This window comes from Ovis aries, chromosome 8 (assembly GCF_016772045.2).
Source record: "Ovis aries strain OAR_USU_Benz2616 breed Rambouillet chromosome 8, ARS-UI_Ramb_v3.0, whole genome shotgun sequence".
NCBI classification, from domain to species: Eukaryota; Metazoa; Chordata; class Mammalia; order Artiodactyla; family Bovidae; genus Ovis; species Ovis aries.
The window spans coordinates 83,845,488-83,866,649 of NC_056061.1; the positions used below are offsets into that span (position 1 = coordinate 83,845,488).

The 21,162-nt window shown below is 46.2% G+C and overlaps 1 protein-coding gene across 1 annotated transcript; it reads left to right on the forward strand.

Moving 5' to 3' along the window:
* Positions 1–676: 676 nt before the first annotated feature.
* MAS1 (MAS1 proto-oncogene, G protein-coupled receptor) lies at positions 677–20,897 on the forward strand. Its single transcript, XM_012183209.5, has 2 exons — positions 677–960; positions 18,968–20,897. The coding sequence occupies exon 2, from the start codon at positions 19,004–19,006 to the stop codon at positions 19,979–19,981; it is 978 nt and encodes a 325-aa protein (XP_012038599.1). The 5' UTR covers positions 677–960; positions 18,968–19,003; the 3' UTR covers positions 19,982–20,897.
* The last annotated feature ends 265 nt before the right edge of the window (positions 20,898–21,162 follow it).

Sequence of the window (21,162 nt, forward strand, 5' to 3'; positions counted from 1 at the left end):
TCTCTCTCTCTCTCTCTCTCCTCCATTGCATCACACTTGCACACTCACATGGGCATGAGACTCTCTTAACATGGGTTGTAGGAAAGGAAAGGAAAGTGTCAGTTGCTTAGTTGTGTCTTTGCGACCCCATGAGCTGTAGCCCGCCAGGCTCCTCTGTCCTCGAGGAGTCTCCAGGCAAGAATACTGGAGTGGGTTGCCATGCCCTTCTCCAGGGGATCTTCCCCACCCAGGGATCAAACCCAGGTCTCCCACATTGCAGGCAGATTCTTTACCATCTGATCCACCAGGGAAGCCCTATAGGAAGGCAGGGGATATTGAATTGTTTAACCACGTGTCCCTCACTGTGCAGGTGCATTCCTACACCTCATTTAACCATTGCAGCTTTGGGTCATGATGAGTTCCATTCTACAGGGGACAAGACTGAGTCTTCCAGAGCTTGGCAGAGACCACTTGGCCAGTCACAGGCTGAGTCAGGAATCTGAGCCGCGGCTCTCTTTCGGCTACACATGCGATGTTGCCCTTCTGTGCAGTGTTTCTCTGGGCTGTCTTCTGCCTCAGCCCTCGCTGGCCCTGGTGGTTCGGGGTGGGAGGGAGGTCAGTCACCTCACGTGATCACCAGCCTAGTCCCACTCTGGATCGGAGTGAAGATTTTCACTTGAGCGTGTCACTGAGCGATGCCATTTGAAGCACAGCTTCTGCTGATAAGCGTGGGACCATCTGCTTGGCACATCTCGAATTTTTTCAGCAGTGGGAGAGCAGCTCTGATTTCCTCGGAGAAGGCAGGCTGCAGGCTGCCTGGAGGGGATGTGGGCACCGGGGACCCTGCAGGTCGGCAGGACAGCGGCGCCCAGGACGCGAAGGTCCAGCCTCCCGGTCGCCACCTCTGATTCCCTCTGAGCGAATGGACCGCGTGAGCCTGCACCCCGGTTTCTAACTGCTCAGCTGACCTTGACAACCAAAGTAAGATTTTTCCATCTTCCAAAAGCTATTGCCCGGACCACCCTTTCTGTGCTGGTGGTTTTAATAGTGTATTAGATGTCTGCTCCGTGTTGCCAAAAACCTCTCTCCTGCCTTTGTTTTGGAAAATTTGCTTCTATTGCTGCATTAACTGTCCCCAGACGTCAGTTTTCAACTTTTGGGGTCGAAACTTCCACACTAACTTTTTCTTTCTGACTCGTGACAGGGGGGCGAGAATCTTGGCAAGAATCTCAGGTCACAGAGTCAGTGGTGGACTTGGAGGTGGTCAAGGTTGTTTAAAGGGATATTATCAAGGATAAAGGAATTGGGGTTTGAAGGGGTTGTTGCTGTGTGTTTGGTTCCTCTGGGGATATCACTTGGCTGGAGGCAAGCTGGGTTGATTCTCCTCTGCCTTCCTCAGAGGGCACTGGTGTGTCAGTCATGGTTTCTGTTGCTTCCCAAGTCAGGTGCGCAGGTGGCCAGGTTCTGTTGAAAGGATTCCCCTGTTCTTTGATGTGAGCATCTTGGCAGCATTTCCCAGGCAGGGTGGGTAAGGGGAACCGGAGAGAGAAAATGCGGGATTTCGTCCGATCGCTATGCAGAGAGCAGGGAGAAGGTGGTAAGGAGCCCACCACTAGGTATCTTGACCTTGGCACTGTGACATTTGGGGGCTAGAAATTCTTTCCTGTGGGAAGCTCTTCAGTGCCTCCTGGGATGTTGAACAGCATCCGTGGGCTCAGCCCACTAGGCTCCAGTTCCCTCCTCCTCTCAGTGTGACCATCAAAACACTGAATGTCCCCTTGGAGATAAAATCACCCAACTCCCCCCACTTTCGAGATGAGTGGTCTAAGGTGACCTTGCTGTACCCTTGGAAAGGGAGTGAGGAGTTTCTGCTTCTCTGTGCAGACGGCTCGAGGGAGCGAGGCATTTAATACAAGGACAGATGTCCCTGCGGCACATTCCCATCAGATCCAGTGCCTGCCATGGAAATTCCATCTCACGAATGGGTCTCTGTTTGTCCAGGTTACTGCACACACACGGAGGCGGGCACGTGCCCTCTCTCCAGAGCTGCACACCTGCAAGGTCCAGCCTGGGGGCCGGTCCCTCCTTTCGGTTGCCTAGGAGCGTATGAAGTTTCAGATGGCCTACCCTGGACACTGGTTGGCTTTTCACTCTTGTTCTTTTTCCTTTCCTTTCCTTTCTCCCTCCTTCCCTCCCTCCACCCCTCTCTTCCTTCCTTCCTAAGATGGCTATCGTAGCCTGAGAATTCAGGACCAGGGTAGGACCGTGGGCAGCTGAGCGGAGAGGGGGCTATGGAAGAGGATGCTTTTCTTTTAAGAGAAAACTGCAGCAAGCACCTGAACAGAGCCTTTAAAACTCTGCTTCTACCTCCGACTCTGCCTTTTCTCATCTCTCTCGCTTTTCTGTCACCCTCGCTGCCCATCTGTTCATTGAGAAGTGAATGCAGGTAGCAGTTTCTAGTAGACCTGCCAGCCCGCATCCTTAAACATCCATGGAAACCACCATGCTTGTTTTCTCTGCTTGTTGATTTATGATTTCAGTTCGGCGTTTCCATGAGACTTGTACTGGCAAAGTGCTTTTCAGTGTCTAGCTTTTCTGACACCCCAGGCTTCCAGAAATACAGTAAACTATGTGCCAATGCTGCGAAGAACCTGGGGTTCAGAGGGGCGAAGCTGCTTTGTTTAGTACTCACACCTGTGGTCAGTTTGAGTGGAAGTGTGGCTCTCAGGCAAAGAAGGATAAGCAGACAGAATACAGTTGCCCCTGCAACATAATTTGAACAATGTCCAACTGTTTTTTCTGAACATTTCTTTTGCATTCAAATGCTTCACTGACTATGATTCTTTTATATTTGCGGGAGGGTGGGTGTTATGTTCTATCATAGCCTGGTTCATCATTTGTTCAGTTCAGTTCAGTCACTCAGTCCTGTCTGACTCTTTGCGACCCCATGGACTGCAGCATGCCAGGCTTCCCTGTCCATCACCAACTCCCAGAGCTTGATCAAACTCATCCATCAAGTCAGTGATGCCATCCAGCCACCTCATCCTCTGTCGTCCCCTTCTCCTCCTACCTTCAATCTTTCCCAGTCAGGGTCTTTTCCAGTGAGTCAGGTCGCCAAAGTATTGGAGCTTCAGCTTTAGCATCAGTCCTTTCAATGAGTATTCAGGACTGATTTCCTTTAGGATTGACCGGTTTTATCTCCTTGCAGTCCAAGGGACTCTCAAGAGTCTCCTCCAACACCACAGTTCAAAAGCATCGGTTCTTCAGCACTCAGCTTTCTTTATGGTTCAGCTCTCACACCCATACATGACTACTGGAAAAACCATAGCTTTGACTAGATGGACCTTTGTCAGTAAAGTAATGTCTCTTTAATATGGTGTTAGGATTATCCTAGGTTTTCTTCCAAGGAACAAGCTCCTTTTAATTTCATGGCTGAAGTCACCATCTGCAGTGATTTGGGATCCCAAGAAAATAGTCTCTCACTGTTTGCATTGTTTCCCCATCTATTTGCCATGAAGTTGATGGAACCAGATGCCATGATCTGAATTTTTTGAATGTTGAGTTTTAAGTCAGTTTTTTTTTCCATTCTCCTCTTTAACTTTCATCAAGAGGCTCTTTAGTCCCTGTTTGCTTTCTGTCATAAAGGTGGTGTCATCTGCCTATCTGAGGTTATTGATATTTCTCCCAGCAATCTTGATTCCAGCTTGTGCTTCTTCCAGCCCAGCATTTCTCATGATGTACTCTGCATATAAGTTAAATAAGCAGGGTGACAATATGCAGCCTTACGTACTCCCTTTCCTATTTGGAACCAGTCTGTTGTTCCATGTCCAGTTCTAACTCTTGCTTCCTGGCCTGCATACAGATTTCTCAGGTGGCAGATAAGGTGGTCTGGTATTCCCATCTCTTAAGAATTTTCCACAGTTTTTTTTATAAATCCACACAATCAAAGGCTTTAGCATAGTCAGTGAAGCAGAAGTAGATGGTTTTTTTTTCTGGAATTCTCTTACTTTTTCGATGATCCACTGGATGTTGGCAATTTGACCTGTGGTTCCTCTGCCTTTTCTAAATCCAGCTTGAACATCTGGAAGTTCTCAGTTCACATACTGTTAAAGCCTGGCTTGGAGAATTTTGAGCAGTACTTTGCTAGCGTGTGAAATGAGTGCAATTGTGTGGTAGTTTGAACATTCTTTGGCATTGCCTTTCTTTGGGATTGGAATGAGAATAGATCTTTTCCAGTCCTGTGGCCACTGCTGAGTTTTCCAAATTTGCTGGCATTTTGAGTGCAGCACTTTCACAGCATCATCTTTTAGAACTAGAAATAGCTCACCTGGAATTCCATCACATCCTCTAGCTTTGTTCTTAGTAATGCTTCCTAAGGCCCACTTGACTTTGCATTCCAGGATGTCTGGCTCTAGGTGAGTGATCACACCATTGCGATTATCTATGTCATGACGATTTTTTTTTGTATAGTTCTTCTGTGTGTTTTTGCCACCTCTTCTTAATATCTCCTGCTTCTGTTAGGTCCATACCATTTCTGTCCTTTATCGAGCCCATCTTTGCATGAAATGTTCCCTTGGTAATCTCTAGTCATTCTCATTCTATTGTTTTCCTCTATTTCTTTGCATTGATCACTGAGGAAGGCTTTCTTATCTCTCCTTACTATTCTTTGGAACTCTGCATTCAGATGAATATATCTTTCCTTTTCTCCTTTGCCTTTTGCTTCTCTTCTTTTCTCAGCTATTTGTAAGGCCTCCTCAGACAACAATTTTGCCTTTTTGCATTTCTTCTCTTTGAGGATAATTTTGATCACCGCCTCCTGTACAGTGTTCAGTTCAGTTCAGTCACTCAGTCGTGTCCGACTCTTTGCGACCCCATGAATCGCAGCACACCAGGCCTCTCTGTCCATCACCAACTCCCAGAGTTCACTCAGACTCACGTCCATCTAGTCAGTGATGCCATCCAGCCATCTCATCCTCTGTCGTCCCCTTCTCCTACTGCCCCCAATCCCTCCCAACATCAGAGTCTTTTCCACTGAGTCAACTCTTCGCATGAGGTGGCCAAAGTACTGGAGTTTCAGCTTTAGCATCATTCCTTCCAAAGAAATCCCAGGGCTGATCTCCTTCAAAATGGACTGGTTGGATCTCCTTGCAGTCCAAGGGACTGCATATAGGTTTCTCAAGAGGCAGGTCAGGTGGTCTGGTATTCCCATCTCTTCCAGAGATTATTGTGATCCACACAGTCAAAGGCTTTGGCATAGTCAATAAAGCAGAAATAGATGTTTTTCTGGAACTCTCTTGCTTTTTCCATGATCCAGCAGATGTTGGCAATTTGATCTCTGGTTCCTCTGCCTTTTCTAAAACCAGCTTCAACATCAGGAAGTTCATGGTTCACGTATTGCTGAAGCCTGGCTTGGAGGATTTTGAGCATTACTTTACTAGCGTGTGAGATGAGTGCAATTGTGCGGTAGTTTGAGCATTCTTTGGCATTGCCTTTCTTTGGGATTGGAATGAAAACTGACCTTTTCCAGTCCTGTGGCCACTGCTGAGTTTTCCAAATTTGCTGGCATATTGAGTGCAGCACTTTCACAGCATCATCTTTCAGGATTTGAAATAGCTCAACTGGAATTCCATCACCTCCACTAGCTTTGTTTGTAGTGATGCTTTCTAAGGCCCACTTGACTTCACATTCCAGGATGTCTGGCTCTAGGTGAGTGATCACACCATCATGATTATCTATGCAGGGCAAAGACTAATAGAGTTTTGCCAAGAAAATGCACTGGACATAGCAAACACCCTCTTCCAACAACACAAGAGAAGACTCTACACATGGACATCACCAGATGGTCAACACCAAAATCAGATTGATTATATTCTTTGCAGCCAAAGATGGAGAAGCTCTATACAATCAACAAAAACAAGACCAGGAGCTGACTGTGGCTCAGATCATGAACTCCTTATTACCAAATTCAGACTCAAATTGAAGAAAGTAGGGAAAACCACTAGACCATTCAGGTATGACCTAAATCAAATCCCTTATGATTATACAGTGGAAGTGAGAAATAGATTTAAGGGCCTAGATCTGATAGATAGAGTGCCTGATGAACTATGGAATGAGGTTCGTGACATTGTACAGGAGACAGGGATCAAGACCATCCCCATGGAAAAGAAATGCAAAAAAGCAAAATGGCTGTCTGGGGAGGCCTTACAAATAGCTGTGAAAAGAAGAGAGGTGAAAAGCAAAGGAGAAAAGGAAAGATATAAGCATCTGAATGCAGAGTTCCAAAGAATAGCAAGAAGAGATAAGAAAGCCTTCTTCAGCGATCAATGCAAAGAAATAGAGGAAAAGAACAGAATGGGAAAGACTAGAGATCTCTTCAAGAACATTAGAGATACCAAGGGAACATTTCATGCAAAGATGGGCTCGATAAAGGACAGAAATGGTATGGACCTAACAGAAGCAGAAGATATTAAGAAGAGGTGGCGTGAATACACAGAAGAACTGTACAGTGTTATGAACCTCCATTCATAAGTTCGTCAGGCCCTCTGTCTATCAAATCTAATCCCTTGAATCTATTTGTCACTTCCACTGTATAATCGTAAGGGATTTGACTTAGGTCATACCTGAATTGTCTAGTGGTTTTCCCTATTCTCTTCAAGTCTGAATTTGGCAATAAGGAGTTCATGAACTGAGCCACAGTCATTTTCTGGTCTTGTTTTTGCTGACTGTATACAGCTTCTCCATCTTCAGCTGCAAGGACTATAATCAATCTGATTTCAGTGTTGACCATCTGGTCATGTCCACATGTTGAGTTGTCTCCTGTGTTGTTGGAAGAGAGTGTTTGCTATGACCAGGGTGATCTCTTGGCAAAACTCTGTTAGCCTTTGCCCTGCTTCCTTTTGTACTACAGGGCCAAACTTGCTTGATGAGCCAAACAGTATGAAAAATGACTCATCATGGCTTGTATGAAGTGGTGGAATCTGAGCAGGGGAGGAACAGCGGTCGGGGAGCAGCCCGGCTGGGGTGAAGTGGGTGCTGGTGATATGGCAAGGCAAGAAAGGCATCTGCACAGCAGGGGAGGAAACCTGGAGCCAGGCTCTGATCTTCTGTTGAGGGGAGAAGGGTGTCCCAGGGCAGGAGACAGTGGCAGTGTTAGACATAGTAGGGTGTTTGCCGGTAGCTGGGTTGATTGAATAGGTAAATGCTTGAGGCGAATGGGAGCCAGGTTTCTTACCATCAGAGACAGGAATTACAAATGAAAAGGGGAAGAAAAGTAAACTGAACTCAGTGATGCTGGATCCAAATTGGAGATACTGATGTGAATTCATTGGTATTCAATGGATATGTGGAAACTTATAAAAATATGGATGTCAGTCTCTATGTGTATGTATATATGTATTCATATACATTCCTTAGCTCTGTCCACTGAGAGTGCCTGGGAGCAGTGACACCTCAGTAGCATTGGGTATACACAGTATCCAGATCTTGGTTTCTATAGCCCCTTCTCTGCTAGGAGGAATGAGGGCTCATTGAGAAAAGCCTACTTTCAGGGACTGTGCAGGGAACATACAAGGTGAATAGTGCCTGGTAAAACATCCAGTTTTTGGGTTTTGGTGTGTTTTTTTGGCTTGGAAGGCTGAAAACACCAGAGGAGGTATGGAACAGCCTTTTCATACTGTTCGTGGGGTTCTCAAGGCAAGAACACTGACATGGTTTGCCATTCCCTTCTTCAGTGGACCGATACTTTGGCCACCTGATACAAAGAACTGACTCATTGGAAAAGACCCTGACACTGGGAACGACTGAGGGCAGGAGGAGAAGGGGACAACAGAAGATGAGATGGTTGGATGGCATCACTGACCCAATGGACATGAGTTTGAGCAAGCTCCAGGAGCTGGTGGTGGACAGGACAAGCCTGGCGTGCTGCAGTCCATGGGGTCAAAAAGAGTTGGACACAACTGAGCGACTGAACTGTACTGATGGAACAGCAGGGAAGCTCTGATTTCTGTTGTGGATCAGCTGAGGTTTGTGTGCTGCTATGTGAGGCCCAGTTAAAATCTCCAGGGCTATTATTAATAGCGTCTGATAGTCTGGAGAGATGTCTGAGTTAGAACTGTCAATTTGGACCCCATCGAGATATGATAATAGTTGAAATGAGGGAATCGAATGAAACCACCCAGGGAGTGTTTATAGAGTTAGAAGAGAGGAGGGCCAAGGATGGAGCCTGGTGACCCAAAGAGAGGGTGAGGACGGATCCAGGAAGCGAGACAGAGAGGAAGCTACAGAGAGGCAGGGGGAGAGCCAGAGGGAAGAAAGCGTGTCCAGGCAGCAGTGTCATCTTGAGACTGCAGCATGGAGACGCAACAGCTTCTCATAACACACCCTGTGTTGTGTCTGGGTGGGGTGGGTGCGAGAACTGTATGTATCCTAATCCGTTTCGGGGGAGTTGTCTAAAAGCTGCTGAATGGATCACCTTGCTTTAATTGTCTTCTAATAGAGCTGTTGATGGTGGTGATGACTGTGGTCACTCCATTTTGCAGAAGAAAGTAGTGGATGGGCAGAAAGCGAAACTGTATTTATTGTTGTTCAGTGTTTGGCATCGGGTAGATGGTGCTTTAATAAATAAAAATCTACCTGCTAATGAGTAATAACATTTTTTGAGAAACAAAGAGTCCATTCCTTGGAACTTTAAATAAAAATCTTTGCCACTAATCACTTCGATTGCAGTAATCACTCTGGTGACATCAAGGCCATTGTTAAATGTCCCCAAAGTTCTATTTGCCACTTCACGTGGGTGAGTGAATTTCACACACACACATGAACTATTGACGGAAGACTGGGGTAGGGAGGAGAAATAGTGCCCACTTGAACCTGGGCAATGTAGGGTCCATTGCTGGCGTGGCTGCTAACTCAGTGCGTAATCTCGAGCTAGTCATGAGCCAGATTCCTCACCTATAAGATAAAGAGTGGTTTACAGTATCTGTAGAATCCTTGCAACTTCTAAACCTCAATTATCAGCAGAGTACAGGCTGACTTGTAACAGTTGTTATTGTCCAGTTGCTCAGTGGTCTTCAATTCTTTGCAACCCCATGGACGGCAGCACATCAGGCTTCTCTGTCCTTCACTGTCTCCAGGAGTTTTCTCAAATTCATGTCCATTGAGTTAGTGATGCCATCCAACCATCTCATCCTCTGTCATCCCCTCCTTCTCCTGCCTTCAGTCTTTCCCAGCATCAGGGTCTTTGTAACAGTAAGGAAATGCTTTTAAGAAAACTTCAAGCTGTATCTTACATCTTCTACCCCAGTTTCAGAGGAAAGAATTTCTAACATAGATGGCAAATAATTATATTTACAAAGAATTATTGCAGCTCTGTAAAAGAACATGAAAAAAGAATCTGTCAAAGAAGAAATTCAAGTGACTGTTAACGTGAAAAAATATTCAAACTCATGAGAGATCAAATAAATGCAAATTAAAGCAAAATGCCTTTTTAATCAGCTACCAAAGTTGGGAATTGTAAAAAGTGGAGATGTTGTGGGGACAAAAAATGTATATATGCTGTGAAAAAAAATCTTATACTGTTGATATCAGTATAATTGGTACAGTTTTGGGAAGACAACTTGTTAAAATGTTTTAAAATCTTGAAAAATATTTATACTGTTTAATTCAGCAATTCCACTTTTAGAAATATGTCCTAAGGAGATGATGAAAGACGTGCACAAAATTTGTATCCAAGAAAGTTCATTACAGTCATTTGTTATTTTGAAAAATAATGGTGGAAAGTCAGAAGCAACTGGTATGTCCACAGTTAAAGGACTATTAAAAATAAATTATGGTGTATCCACACAGTGACGATTAAAGGCATGCTCTTCTGAAATATATGCTGACGGAGAAAATGTTTCCAGTATGATACTGAGTGAAAAAAAAAGAAAGCAGGCAACCACACAGACTATAAAATGCAGTCTCAATTTTAAAAGACAGTGTATGTGAGATGGGGAAAAAAAGACTAAAAAGAAACATCCCCAAATGTCCAATAAGGTTAATTTTGAATAATGATTTTATGTGTGATTTTTTTTTCCTTACTGAATTTTCCAAATTTTCTTCAGTGAACAAAAATATTGTTTTATAATTAGAGACAAAAAGCAATGAAAAAAGTTAAATCCCCCCCATTTTGTGTTAAGATTAAACTGGCTACAAAAATGAGCCTGTTGGGGGAGCCCTTGGTCCTTGGGGCCTGTGTAAGTCGCGCTGGCGGCTCCAGGTCTCGGAGCCGTGGACTTGGAGCATGGAGACCATCCAGTGGTCTCAGTCCAGCATTAGGAGAGCTAATTATCAGGAATTAAACGAGAAAAGAAAATCCTATTTCATTAGAGAATGTGATGCCTTCTGTTCCTTAAGTAGGAAGGATTACAGGCAGGCTAGATTAGAAAATTTATAACAGAGAGGCTATAAAAGGTAAGGTCTTAAAAATAGGATTCCGCCCCAGGGCAGAGTGGGATGAGCTCAGAGAAAGAATCAGGAGCTCCCAGCTGCCGGGCTGAGTTGGGATTGTATGTGTCTCACAGTGTCTCCAGCTTCTCTTTAGTGGTTGGCAAAATGAGGGAGGCTGGTTCGAACAGTGGTTTCCAGACTTTTTTTTTTTAAGTAGGAGACTGGAACTCAGGGGACCTGGATTCCCGCCCTGGCCAACAGGGGTCAGGATCCATGTGAGCTTTCAGGCCTTGATGCCCTGCAGGGCCCAGGGAGCAGCGGACTCAGAGCAGATGAGTGGTGGGGCCCCTGGAGCTGCATGACGCGGTGACCCTGAACCCTACCCCCACTGAGTTTTCCCTGTAAAATGAGGGCAATGTCTCCTTCCTTCCTTTTTTTCTTTTCTTAAGTCGCTCAGTTGTGTCCGACTCTGCGACCCCATGGACTGTAGCCCACCAGGCTCCTCCGTCTATGTGATTCTCCAGGCAAGAACACTGGAGTGGGTTGCCATTTCCTTCTCCAGGGGATCTTCCCGACCCAGGGATCAAACCCCGGTCTCCCATATTAGAGGCAGATGCTTTAACCTCTGAGCCACCAGGGAAGCCTTTATGTTGACTGAAAAAAAAGAAACAACCCCCCCACCCTGCAAAAACAACACAAACTAAAAAGAGATAGTGTTGTTCAGTTGTTAAGTCGTGTCCAACTCTGCGACCCCATGGACCGCAGCACACCAGGCCTCCCTGTCCATCACCAACTCCTGGAGCTGGCTCAAACTCATGTCCATCAAGTTGGTGATGCCACCTAACCATCTCATCCTCTGTCGTCCCCTTCTCCTCCTGCCTTCAATCTTTCCCAGCATCAGGGTCTTTGCCAATGAGTTAGTTCTTCGCATCAGGTGGCCAAAATATTGGCACTTCAGCTTCAGCATCAGTCCTTCCAATGAATATTCAGGACTGATTTCTTTTAGGATTGACTGGTTGGATCTCCTTGCAGTCCAAGGGATTCTCAAGAGTCTTCTGTAGCACCACACTTCAAAAGCATCGATTCTTCAGTGCTCAGCCTTCTTTTTGATCCAAGTCTCACATCCATACATGACTATTGGAAAACCCTGGATTTTTCCTACTGGAAAAACCTACACATCCATACATAACTACTGGAAAATAATAGTTATGCTTTATTTGGTGGAAAAACTGAGGACTAAAGCTTGAGACACAGCATCTCAGGTCACTCTGAGGGACTGCTTCAGAGGATAAGGGTGGAACCAGGATATATAGGAGCTTTTGCAGCAAAGTCAGGTAGATGGTACACCAAAAGATTACTATTAATTAGAGAAAATCGGGCATCTCAAATTACGGGATTTAGTGCATATCTGTGTATAAGAAGATGTAAGGCTAGGCTCACTGAAATGACTCTTTTGGTGTGTATCTCAGCTATCTGGGCCCAGATCCTGTGCTTTTTCACCCGAGTCTCCTCAGGTGCACCTTTGGGGGTGGCTGCAGCATCTGACTGCCTGATGGTGGGCATCAGGCCTCCATCCTGAGTTCCCTCGGGTCTTACCATCAATGGGGTGGCTGTAATGTTGGTACTTGATGGTTACAACATCCTTTGTTTACTGATAATGGCAGGCAGTGTCAGTATTTTCATTCACAATTCTCAGCCTCCCAAGCCGATTGAAGGACCCAGCGCTGACCCGAAGGGAAGTCGCTTTGAACCCTGAAGTCCTATGTGACGGCATTCTTGCGCTCCGCCTGACGGCTGTCTCCCGGGGACTTGTAGGGAAGAAAAGGGAAGAGAGGCTGGGATAGAGCTTCCCAGAATCATGCTATCGTCTGCTCCGCTCATATCTGTTCTCAAGCACATGGTGGGGTTTCCACCCACCGCTGTGTTGCTGTGTTACCGACCACGTTGGGGGCACAGAGCTCTCCCTCCATCCAGGACTGTCAGCTCAGTTCAGTTCAGTCGCTCAGGCGTGTCCGACTTTTGAGACCCCGTGGACTCCATCCAGGACAGTCCCTGCCGGATAAACATTGTGTTGTGTTAGTTGCTCAGTCGTGTCTGACTCTTTTTGACCCCAAGGATTGAAGCCTGCCAGGCTCCTCCATCCTTGGAATTCTCCAGGCGAGAATACTGGAGTGGGTTGCCATTCCCTTTTCCAGGGCATCTTCCCAACCCAGGGATGGAACCCAGGTCTCCTGCATTGCAGGCGGATTCTTTACTGTCTGAGCCACCACTGCAGATATGCTTGCCACCTAGAAATGGACGTACGTAAAGAAGATGCTGTGTGTGCAGAACAGAGGAGCCCATGGGGCCAGGACTGGGTTGATCTGGAGACAAGTTACCCAGTGGTTAATCCTGCAATGCTGTTTCTTCCTCCCATCTTCCCTGCTGTCTGAGCTAAGAGTCTTGTCAGCGAGTCGCACCCACCCTTTGATTCTCCTTGTTCTTCCCGACCTCAAACACCCTAGTCATCCAGCCTCGGAGATGAAGGGTGTCCAAAATGACCAACGTGCCCAGAGGAAGAAAGATTTGGGGGTCTGGTAAGCAGATAGGACCAGCTGTGTTCAAGGCACTTCTTGCTACCCTCTGCTGTTTCACTTGAGGGACTGAAACTCAGTTTGGTCTGGTAAGTCTGGGAATGTCATTTTTAGTAATGTGTTCATTTAAATAAAACCGTGCTGCAGCAGATCAGTTTGAAGGGTTATTGTTAGTTTTTAGTGAGAATTAGTTTTAATGGGATTTTTAAATTTGCTTTCCAACCACATCACGACCAAAGTCTGCCCAGGTATGGGATTCATGAGTTGTATTAATCATTAGAGAACCTTTTATTAACTGTGGCTGCCTAGGCTCAAGACAGCGGTTTTCTTTCTTAGGTAACCAGGGTACATTCTCAGGGCCATTGTGACGGGCTTTATTTCTTGGAATAATTCAATAAATATTTATTGAATGGCTATGCCAAGTCCTGGAGAGTCAGACGTGAATAATGCAGTTTTGCCTTGGAGGAGTTTGTGGTTTAACAAGAGAGGTGCAATTTTAACTCTATGGGGAGGAATGTCATGGCTATGGAGGTAATTAATGGGTAACACCGGAATAGTGGAGGGAATATTAGAACAGGAAGGGACGGCAGCATGAGGGTCTGGGAGGGGCAGATTGGTGCAGGGAGCGAGGAGAACAGGAAATGTGGGGAGTGAGCCCAGGAGGCCAGGCCAGAGGCGTGAGACTAGAAGAGGATCACGTAACACGTGGTCTCAGGTGACTTCTGCATCTGAAATGTGTTTTTTCATTTTCATTTTTTAAAAAATTTTATTGGCGTATAGTTGATTTGCAATGTTGTGTTAGTGCCGGGTGTATAGCAAAGTGGATCAGTTATACACTCTGCACTTGGCAAATGCGCAGTAACGAACGATATTCTAAAGGTCTCGTGTGTGTGTCTATTATTGTTATTATTTTAATGCAGTTCTACTTATTAAAGGATGTAGGCCCTCAGGAGGGAGAACACACAGGCGAGCAGATCTGGAACCCACCCTTCTGCATGTCCACCCGATGCTTCATTCTCCACACACCTTGAACCCAGTTGCTGGTTCCCCCAGCCACTGTCCCTCCTGCTCCTGATCGTAGCCACTAAGCATTTGTCTACACAGCCTCTTCAGATGGCAGGCTCAGTCCACTCACTGCCCTGTCTCTCTCCCCCTTCGTGGACACAGGAACCTCACCGGCCTGCTCTGAAATGTCTCTGGAATCCGTTCGTTCCTCCAGCCACTATCCTAGTTCTCATTTCTCACTGGGGCTATTTCAACAACGCCTTACTGGCTTTCTTGCTCCATCTATAATTCCCTTCCATTCAGGCTGTAGATTGTGACCAGGGTAACCTTTCTAAAACATAGTTCAGGCGTCCTCCCAGGCCTGCACTGAAACTTTAATGGCTCCAGAGTTTTGCACAGGGTTGTGTTTTTCAAACCGTGGCCTAGGACCCATCTGCATCAGAATCCCCTGGGTTATGAAAATTCAGATTCCAAGGCCCCAGCCCAGGCTTCTTGAAATAGTGGGGCCCTGGAATTTGCATTTTTAATAAGGAACCCTATGTAATTTTTAAGCACTACTGTTGGATAAGTATAACCTATAAAATAAGTCTGATACTTAAAGAAGCATCATACCCAGGCCTTCACGCTTCAGTCCAGCTGTTTATTTCTTTCTAAAGCCTCCACCCAAGACCCACCGGGTTCTTCTCTCTTTCTGTGCTTCCTGCTGCCACACCATCTGTTCTCTTTTCTTAAAATACCTTTCTTTCTCTTCCTCAGCTAACAAACTCCTATTGACCCTTCAAGGCCCAGCCCTGTGAAGCCTTCCTTGAAATCCTGAGACATGGCTTCCTGGTGTGTGCTTGCTCGGATGTGATCAGTCTCCTTTATCCCATTTCCCATACTGAATTATTTTCAGTTCCGCTTGCCTCCCCTGCCAAACTCTGCGTAAGGTTGTGTCCTGTTTATTTCTGCACCTTTGGCCCTTAGTACAGTAACTGAAACCTACGTGTTGGTTCGAAAATGAAAAGATCATCTATCTCCAGAGAGTGGATTTGGTTACTTGGGTTTGACGGTAATAGAAAAATGCACTTTGGTCTTGTGGGTTGAAACATCTTTCCTAACTGATTTTTATGAGTACACGAGAGCTCTCTTGCACATAATGAGAAACTAAAAGCTGAATGATGCTGTGGTCCATGAGAGATTCCAGCATGTGAACCTGAGTCAGAAAGACTGTTCTTGTCCCTTTCCTTAGACATTTTCTTAGGTCCTGATTTTACATTCTAGTCTTTGATTCTGGTTTAAGTTCTTTTGGCTTTGTGACAGCCCCGCTAGACCTGCACCATCCCATATGGTGGCCACTGGCCCCGTGTGGCCCGTGCATGTGTGAAATGTGGCTGGTCTGAGGCAAGACGTTCCATGAGAGTAAAATATACACTGGGTTCTGGAGACTTAATATCAAAAAAGAAACTGAAGTAGCTCATTAATAATTATAAATCAATTACATGTGAACACATTGGGTTAAATAAAATATTGAAATTCATTTCACTTGTTTCTCCTTATATGTTATGGCTCTCAGAAAACCTTAAATTACGCATATGGCTCACACTGCATTTCTGTTGGACAGTGCTGATGGAGACCCTCCCTCTACCAGTTTTGGGTGTCAGGTTATTCTGTTTGCTTCTTCTATCCCCCTGAAACACTATTACCACCACCACCATCACCACCCAAGCACCTAGCCCTGAAGTGCACACCATCCAACCATCTCACTTACCACCCTCCTTACTGTGACCATCTACAGACCCCTAGGGCCGCTCTCTCAAATTCCTTGAAGATTTAACACCTGGCTCACAGCCAGTGTTTTTCTAATGATGTCCTGTATTCCAGCCCTATTTCCCAGTGATTTCAATGTCTATGTAGACAATTCTTCCAATGCCCTGGCTCCAGGTCTTGATCTTCTCATGTCAGAAGATATTGTCCTCCCCTCTCCTCTAGCTGTTCACTCCCATGATCATGAGCTACATTTATCAATACCAATAACCAACACCCAAGCCACGCCACCGCAGGGTTGGCTTGGGGCATCCCGCTCTTCGACCTCTGCCTCCGATTTTCCAGTTCTCTGCCTTCAGGACTTGGGCCTCAGCAGTTAGTTCTCTGACACCGATGGGATCTACACTCAAAGGCTCCTATTTCCTGTTCACCAACTCTCACCTCTCTGCTGGCCTCAACTCTCTCCCAATCTTGTTGAATTCCATAGTCTCTGGGCTTCAGTTCCTTTGGTCTTCAGTTTCCTTTGCACCAGCCCTGTAGAACTCCAGTCCTGGTTAAATCCAACTCTCCTCTTTCTGCACATTCACACCTGGACAGCTGAGCCATAGCTGGAGAAAAACACGTGCTGATCGTCTCACTCTAGATTCCTGAGCCCGTCCAGGCAGGCTCTGTTAGCCTAGAAATGTTGCTGTCTTTCCTGCTTTTACTTAATTACCTCTTTCCCTCTCTCCTAAAACTCTTAACACCTCCTCACTCTTAGCGGATGATCTTGCTCTTGACTTTGCTGAAAACAGAGATACTGTACATCCAAAAGAGAACTTCTTGTAACGTCTAACACCCCCTCTTCACTCTGCCTAGCTGTCTGTACTTTAAACCGCACACTCGGCCTTCCCTCCTGCTCTCATGACTAAATTATGCTCCTAGCCTCCCAGTTTCTTTTGCTTCCTTCTCCTCATCCCCCAACCCCTAAGCTTTGAAATGCCCCAAGGCTCAGCCCTTGGACCTCTTCTCCTTTTTAATGACCCAGGTTTCATAAGCAATCTCATCTAGCCTCATGATTTTATACTTCACCTGTCCTCGCTACTTCTGCCCCAGCCCCAGCCCCCAGCATGCTCCAAGACAGCTCCATGTGGCAGCTGCATAAGATTCCCAAGCTCCATGTGACCCCTCCCAACCTGCTCCCCCTGCGCGTTGTCCAGACAACAAATGGCTAAAAGCCATTCTCTTTTCCTACAGTAACTCCTGTCTCACCTGACAGCAACTCAGATTGCATCCAGAACCTAACCACGTCTCACTGCCTCCACAATTACACTCTGGTCCCGCCATGGTCCAGGCTTTTCTTTTCTCTGTGGCACTTATTCTGATCGAACATCTATTGGTTTGTTGCTGGTGTTATTGGGTATTTACTGCCTCCCACTGAAATATAAACTCCAAGAGGCTGGTACTTTGTCTGTTTCATTTACTGCTGTAGCCCCATTCCTGGAACAGTGCCTGACCTGAAGTTGGCATTGAATAAATCTTTGATGGACGAACTTGGGGAACACGGCTAGCTCACACCTACGAACTTTTAACAAAGCCTGGTCTGTACAGCAGTGCCATGGGATTGCGAATTCTGGGCCTTGTGTTGGGCTCCTGAGAGTTTTGGAGTCTCTCCCTCTATGGTCTGATTATGAAACAAAAAGAGAATCTGCTCCAGGAAAAATAATTTCCAGCATCTCAGCAGAGCAACTGAGAGGAGTGTTGGTAAGGAGAGGGGAGCTAGCTCTGTGGGCTCCAGGGTCTCAGCACCTGGAATGAGACCATCACCCCCGCACCTGCTCAGAAAATAGCACGTCTAGGTTCTGTTCTGCCTCTGGTGAGGTCGTGAGGAAAGTCGGCGGTCTATGAACTGACTTTCCTTTCATTTCTTTATTTAGGGCTGTGCTGAGTCCTTATTGCTGTCTGGGCTTTCCTCTGGTCGTGGCGATCGGGGGCTGCTCCCTTGGTTGCTGTGTGCTGACTTCTTATTGCAGTGGCTTCTCTTGTTGCAGAGCCTGGGTTTAAGGGCAGGTTGGCTCAGGGACTGCGGGCTCTAGAGCACAGGTCGGTAGTTGGGGCACACAGCTCAGTTGCTCCGTGGCGTGTGAGATCTTCCCAGATCTGAGATTGAATTGGTGTTCCTTGCATAGCAAGGCAGAGTCTTTACCACTGAGCCACCTGGGGAGCCCATACTAAGTAACTTTCTAAAGGTCGATTATTTTGCACATATAGGGCCCTGGTCTGCAAGGACCAAAAGCAGAGAACAATATTTACCACCACCATCAAAAATAAAAAGCCAAGGACTCCATGAATAGAAGCAAAGAAGATGACCTCTGTGGGCACCTGCCTTTTCTGTTCCCCCGCAGTGGAAGTGGCTTATGTATATTTGTTACATAACAGGAAAGGGGGGGCGTGCATACATTTATTTAGCAGTTCCTGAAGTGTGAGGGAAAACTGCTGATAACTGGTGTTTTGCAGTCTCAGATATTGAGCATTTTATTGGGCTTGGGTCAGCGCTTTGTTTACTATCTATCGGTAGAGTTTTCCAGCGTGGTCTGGCCCATGGAGCTCAGGGATGCGAGCACATCTTGCTGAAATATACCATCTGTTCCCCAGGGGTGGTTTGCACTGCACACATGGTCTGAGTAGGTACACAGCTTCATCACAGATATTGAGACTATAGAAAACACATACCTTCTAATTGGTCACACTTCTGAGAATATTGGTGCCCTATCAAACCTATATTTTTCTACTTGTCCTTTCTCAATCACCCATCATTTATAGCACTTTGTACATTAAAAGGTGACAGCAATAATGTGGCCCAAACATGTACTTTTTCATCGAATATTAACACTGTTAACCTGGGCTCTCAGGCCAGGAGATGAAGGAACAGAAGATGAGATGATTTTCAAAACGCCGTTCAGAAAGCCTGGGCCAGACCACAAATGGACACCAGAAATCTGATCCTGTTGCTCTGATGGAACCCTTTTGGTACTGAACCACAAGCAAGTAACAATACGAACCAAAGGCTGCTGGGGGTTTCCAAAAGGCCATTAGATCAGTTCTCTCTTGGTGAAGTGCCTCATTTTTATCTTCATTGGAAAGAGAATTATACAGTCTAGTTGACATGTTCTCCTGTATGACATGAAGGTTACAAGCCATAGCTGAAATCTTTTACTGCAATTCATCAACCTTGATTTTCTTTCTAAACTTATTTACAGAAAACTACCCGAAGAACCCAGACTGAGGCCCCCCTCATGGATGAGGCAAACGGGACATCATTTGTTGCTGAGGAGCCCTCCAACGCCTCAACCAGCGGGAATACCTCCGTCAGGGACCCACGCCGGGAAATTCCCATCGTGCACTGGGTGATCATGAGCATCTCCCCGCTGGGCTTTGTTGAGAACGGAATCCTCCTCTGGTTCCTCTGCTTCCGGATGAGAAGGAACCCCTTCACTGTCTACATCACCCACTTGTCCGTCGCGGACATCTCGTTGCTCTTTTGCATCTTTATTCTGTCTGTTGACTACGCCTTAGATTACGAGCTCTCTTCTGGCTATTACTACACAATTGTCACATTATCGGTGACATTTCTCTTTGGCTACAACACGGGCCTGTACCTGTTGACAGCCATCAGCGTGGAAAGGTGCCTGTCTGTCCTGTACCCCATCTGGTACCGGTGCCACCGCCCCAAGCACCAGTCGGCGTTCGTCTGCGCCCTCCTGTGGGCACTCTCCTGCTTGGTAACCACCATGGAATACGTCATGTGCATCGACAGTGAGGGACAGACCCACTCCCGAAGTGACTGCAGGGCCGTGATCATCTTCATAGCCATTCTGAGCTTCCTGGTCTTTACTCCCCTCATGGTGGTGTCCAGCACCATCTTGGTGGTGAAGATCCGGAAGAACTCGTGGGCGTCCCACTCCTCGAAGCTGTACCTGGTCATCACGGTCACCGTCATCATATTCTTCATCTTCGCCATGCCCATGAGGCTCCTCTACCTGCTCTATTACGAGTACTGGTCGACATTCAAGAGCTTGCACCACGTTTCTCTTCTCTTCTCTACCATCAACAGCAGCGCCAACCCTTTTATTTACTTCTTTGTGGGCAGCAGCAGGAAGAAGCGGTTCAAGGAGTCCTTGAAAGTGGTTCTGACCAGGGCTTTCAAAGATGAGATGCAGCCCAGGCATCCAGAAGACCGCACGGCCACCACAGCAACCGAGACTGTTGTCTGACCGGCGGAAGGAGATTGTGGACCAAAACAGTGGGACGAAGATGAGCCGCAGTTTGTACTTGGGAATGCAACTGAACACCCCCTAAAATATGATATGGAAGGACACCCTGCCCCACACGCATGAGATGCGAATTAATGCTGAGATTGTTCTCTTGTGCTGTACCTTCTGGAAATGCCTGAATATGTGTCGAAACTTCATCCTTTCTGTAACTTCCAAAAAATTCCTTCTGTTCCTCTTCAGCTCTCCTGGAAGCATTTCCCCATGAACTATAAAGATGACACCAGCAGGAAGTTTTACAGGTGTGTACAGGTAAAGGCACAAGTATTTGATGAACCTTGAAAAAGTAAAGCCATATCGTAAGAAGAGCATGAGTTTTGGAATCAGACTGACTCTGTCCTTTGCCGCTGGTTTAACCTCAGTTTTAACCCCCAGGGACCTCATTTCCTCAGTATAAAATGGTAACAGTAGTAGTCCATACCTCCTGGACTTGTGAAGATGACACCAGAAGGTGAGGTATGTGAAGGGTCTGGCACACGTCAGTGTTAAGAAACATCCGTCTCTGTGACTCTTTGAAGTGGAAGAAGAAATACACATTTCTGTTTTGTAAAGCACACACACACTCCCACACACTCAGCTCTATCATGTACAAATAATTGTTACATGTTTTTAAATGATGACTGTAATTTACAAAAGTCTTCTGTCTGTTGGATGCACGAGAACTCTGTGGAACACCACCATCTGAGATGTTAGGACCCCCAACCACCGTGTGCTGGGGCATCATTTCGGGTTGGGAGGGGAAGCATTTGGCCACTAGCGCAGGAGTTCCTTGAGGCTTCCCTTCCCTCTGTGGGAATGCTTCATGTAATGAAAGTCTGTTTTGAAATCCTTTGCTTGATATAAATGTTCATGAATGAAATCATGAGGGTGATTGTGTTTTTGGAATCCCCCTCCCTTCATGAAGAGGGTTATGTATTTATAGTCCCAAAGTTCCCATTGGCACGACAGGCCAATAAATCGGCAGACAATTTGTTGGAACAAGGAATAATGACTTTAATGGGAAAGCTAGCAGACTGAGAAGATGGCAAACTAACATCTCAAAAAAAAAAAAAAATCTTCCCTCACTGGGTTCCTTTTATTTGCAAGAGGGAGAGGGGCCCACTGCGCCACCAACTGGCACCTGG